The sequence below is a fragment of the Protobothrops mucrosquamatus genome, unplaced genomic scaffold, assembly GCF_001527695.2.
Source record: "Protobothrops mucrosquamatus isolate PMUCROS unplaced genomic scaffold, P.Mucros_1.0 scaffold7304, whole genome shotgun sequence".
Classification (NCBI taxonomy): domain Eukaryota; kingdom Metazoa; phylum Chordata; class Lepidosauria; order Squamata; family Viperidae; genus Protobothrops; species Protobothrops mucrosquamatus.
This window is the reverse complement of record NW_015393106.1, coordinates 21,226-24,624: the sequence shown is the minus strand read 5'-3', so window position 1 is coordinate 24,624 and position 3,399 is coordinate 21,226. Positions and strand designations below refer to the sequence as shown.

Genomic DNA, 3,399 nt, shown 5'->3' with positions numbered 1-3,399 from the left:
TCTCTCCCTCCTCTCTCTCTTTCCCTCCCTCCCTCTCTACCCCTCCCTCTTTCTCCCACTCTTTCCCTCCTTCTCTCTCTCCCTCCTTCTCCCTCCCTCTTCCTTTCTCCCTTATTCTTTCTCTCCCTCTCTCCCTCTCTTTTTCTCCCCCCCCTCTATCTCTCTCTCTCTCACACACACACACACACACACACACACACAGGGAGTCCAACCTTGGCACCTTTAAGACCTGTGAACTTCAACTCATGCTGGCTAGGGAATTCTGGGAGTTGAAGTCCACGAGTCTTAAAGGTGCCGAGGTTGGACACTTCTGGTCTAATGAATATTGAATATTTAATCAGTTCAGTAAATGAACAAGCCCTAGTCTATATTGTTTGCCCGTGCAGGATGGAGACAAATGACCTATGTGCCTTCTCTTACCTGACCGTTCCTTGGGTTGCCTCTCTTCGCCTCATCTCACTGGGCTTCCTCACATACCAACACATGCAGGAACCCCAGGAAAAAAATGGAGAAAAATGCTAAATGAAACTTAGTACTGATAGTCCTCGAATTACTTTGTTTAGTGACCGATCAAAGTTACAACTTACGACCGGTGTTCACACGGCCGTGGCAGCATCCCCGTGGTCACGTGATCAAAGCTCGGATGCTTGGCAACTGACACGTATTTAGGACAGTTGTGGCAACACGTGATCACGTGATCGCCATTAGTAAACCTTCCCAGCTGGCTTCCGACAAAGCAAAGTCAATGGGGGAAGCCAGGTTCGCTTAATGACCGATTCACTTAATTGCAACGATTCACCCAGCAACCGTCATAAAATGGGGCAAAACTAATTTAAATTAATTTAAATGTGAGACAGTAAATACCAAGGGAAAAAGAGAGGAAATATTTAATGTGCTAGTTGGTGATCTGTAGTAAAGAAATTGGTATGTTATTGAATTATGAACCAACCCAGCCGCCTCGTTGCTTTTCAAATATTTAAATGTAAAACTGGAAAATCAATACAAATTAAAAAAAATAAAATAAAATGGGGCAAAACTCACTTAACCACCGTCTTGCTTCACTGTGGAAATTTGACGATCCCTTGTAGATAGATAGATAACCTTTATTGTCATTTTTTTTCCTGTGGGCACAATGGCACACATTAAAAATGAAATGTAGTTGCTTCCTCTCAAAGTGTACGTATACATAACACATTTAAAACATATTATAGACCTACAGCCTTACACAGAAGTAACATATAAATATTATTCACTGTCCATCTTGAATACACAACGGAAGGAGGAAGCTTGAGAGTTCACAAGGTTAATACTGTATGGAACAAAGCTATGACTGAATCTAGGTGTTCTGCTTCGGATGCCACGGAGCCCCCTCCTCCCGGAAGGGAACAAGGAAAACAGGTTGTGAAGAGGATGTGTCGTGTCCCAGACAATCTTGCGGACCCTGCTCAAGCAACGCTTCTGTGCCATGTCCTGGACTGAAGGGAGTTATCTGCCAATGATCTTTTCTGCTGTCCTCACCACTCTCTGCACCTTCCTGTCTGAAGCAGAGATGCTTCCTAACCAGACTGTGATGCTGTATGACAGGATGCTCTCCATCGTCCCTCTGTAGAAAGTGGTCAGGACAGGGGAAGGAAGATGTGCTTTTCTCATGTGATGCAGAAAATGCAGGCGCTGCTGTGCCCACTTCACCAGTGTCTCCCTGTTGAGCGATCAAGCCAGCCTACTCGTTAGCTGCACACCCAGGAATTTGATGCTGGTAACCCATCTCCACAGGTGAATCATTAATGCACAGAGTAGTAGTAAGTCGAGGACTACCTGAGCAGGCGATCACTGGCAGGATGGACCCAACTCTTGGCCGTGAGTCCAAAGTTCTCAACATCTTTTCCCCAGGATCACACTGATCTGAGGGAGCACTCGTTTACAGTCGGGATGAAGCTGGAAGTGGTGGATCAACGGGAACCAGCCACGATTTGCCCAGCTACTATAACCAAGGTGAGGAAACCAAAACGGAACTGAGAATTAAAATCAGATCTTTTGCAGCCGAGGTGTGTGTGTGTGTGTGTGTGTGTGTGTGTAAATTTTTTATAATCACAAGTGCTTAATATTTTATCAGCAACATATTGTCTGGGTTCTAACATTTAACTTACTAATATATGTTAAATTTCTACCTCATTTTTCTAGCCATTGATAAAACGTGTCCCATGATCTAAAATAAACCGAATCTTCTTTCTCTTTCATTTTCAGTGTCAATCTATCCATTTCTGCACAATCTAAAAAAAATTTTTATTAACTCTTCCTCCATTGGTAAATCTTCATTTTTCCAATTCTGAGCGAATACAATTCTCGCTGCAGTTAATACATGTAAAATTAGATGTATATACTCTTTCTCATAATTTCCTACAATTATGCCTAACAAAAATAGTTCTGGCTTAAATTCTATATGGTTTTTTAAGTCATTTTCTCTAACCATGTGTGTATTCTGAACCAGAATCTTTTGGCTTTGGAGCATGTCCACCAAAGATGGTAATAAGTGCCTGGTTGTTATCTACCTTTCCAACAACTGCTTGATATATTTTTAAACACTTTTGCTAACCTCACCGGTGTTAAATGCCATCTATTAAACATTTTGTATAGATTTTCTTTGTACGCTACTGTTTTTGTTGTTTTAGAATTTCTTTCCCAAAGGCTTTGCCAGTTTTCTAATTCTATGTTATGTCCAAAATACTTTGCCCATGTTATCATTGAGCATAAAACTGTCTCTTGAGTAGCTTGGAAGAACTTCTGGAACTTTTCCTTTCTCGCCCCACCACAATACGGGCGGTCCTCGACTTACGACGATTTGCTTAGTGACCGTTGTTTCTCTATAGGTTTTCAACCACCATTTCATGCAAGTCACTCTTGACGACCTCCGTCCCGAACCACACAACACCACGATGCTTTGCCACGCTGATTCCTTGGGCATCCTGCCGGTGCAGTGGTGCCTTAAAAATGGAGTTCATCTCACCCCTCCCAAAGGTTTGTCTTGTCATCAAAGAATTGGGCTGGATTGGGGGGGGATTGCATTATCAGCGGAACGACTTGCCTCCAGAAGTTGTGGATGCTCCATCACTGGAGGTTTTTAAGAAGAGATTGAACGATCATTTATCCAGAATGGTATAGGGCAGGGTTAGGCAATCTTGGCTCTTTTATGACTTGTGGACTTCAACTCCCAGAATTCCTGAGCCAGCATGGCTCAGCTTGGAAACCTCTCCCTTTCCCCTCAGCATGGCTGGCTCAGGAATTCTGGGAGTTGAAGTCCACGAGTCATAAAAGAGCCAAGGTTGCCTACCCCTGTCCTAAATCCTCCTGTTCTAAGTGGTGAGCCTCCTAGACCAGGGGTAGGCAACCTTGGCTCTTTTA

The 3,399-nt window shown here is 43.3% G+C and overlaps 1 protein-coding gene across 1 annotated transcript in view; it reads left to right on the top strand.

The window, feature by feature from the left end:
• LOC107300516 (scm-like with four MBT domains protein 2) overlaps positions 1–3,399 on the top strand; it is a gene marked incomplete at its 5' end in the record, with an annotated part of 29,629 nt that overhangs the window by 7,927 nt on the left and 18,303 nt on the right. The window contains 2 exons of the mRNA XM_015829838.1: positions 1,891–1,992; positions 2,868–3,015. Coding sequence (XP_015685324.1) covers positions 1,891–1,992; positions 2,868–3,015 — 250 coding nt within the window. The remainder of the gene's footprint in view (positions 1–1,890; positions 1,993–2,867; positions 3,016–3,399) is intronic.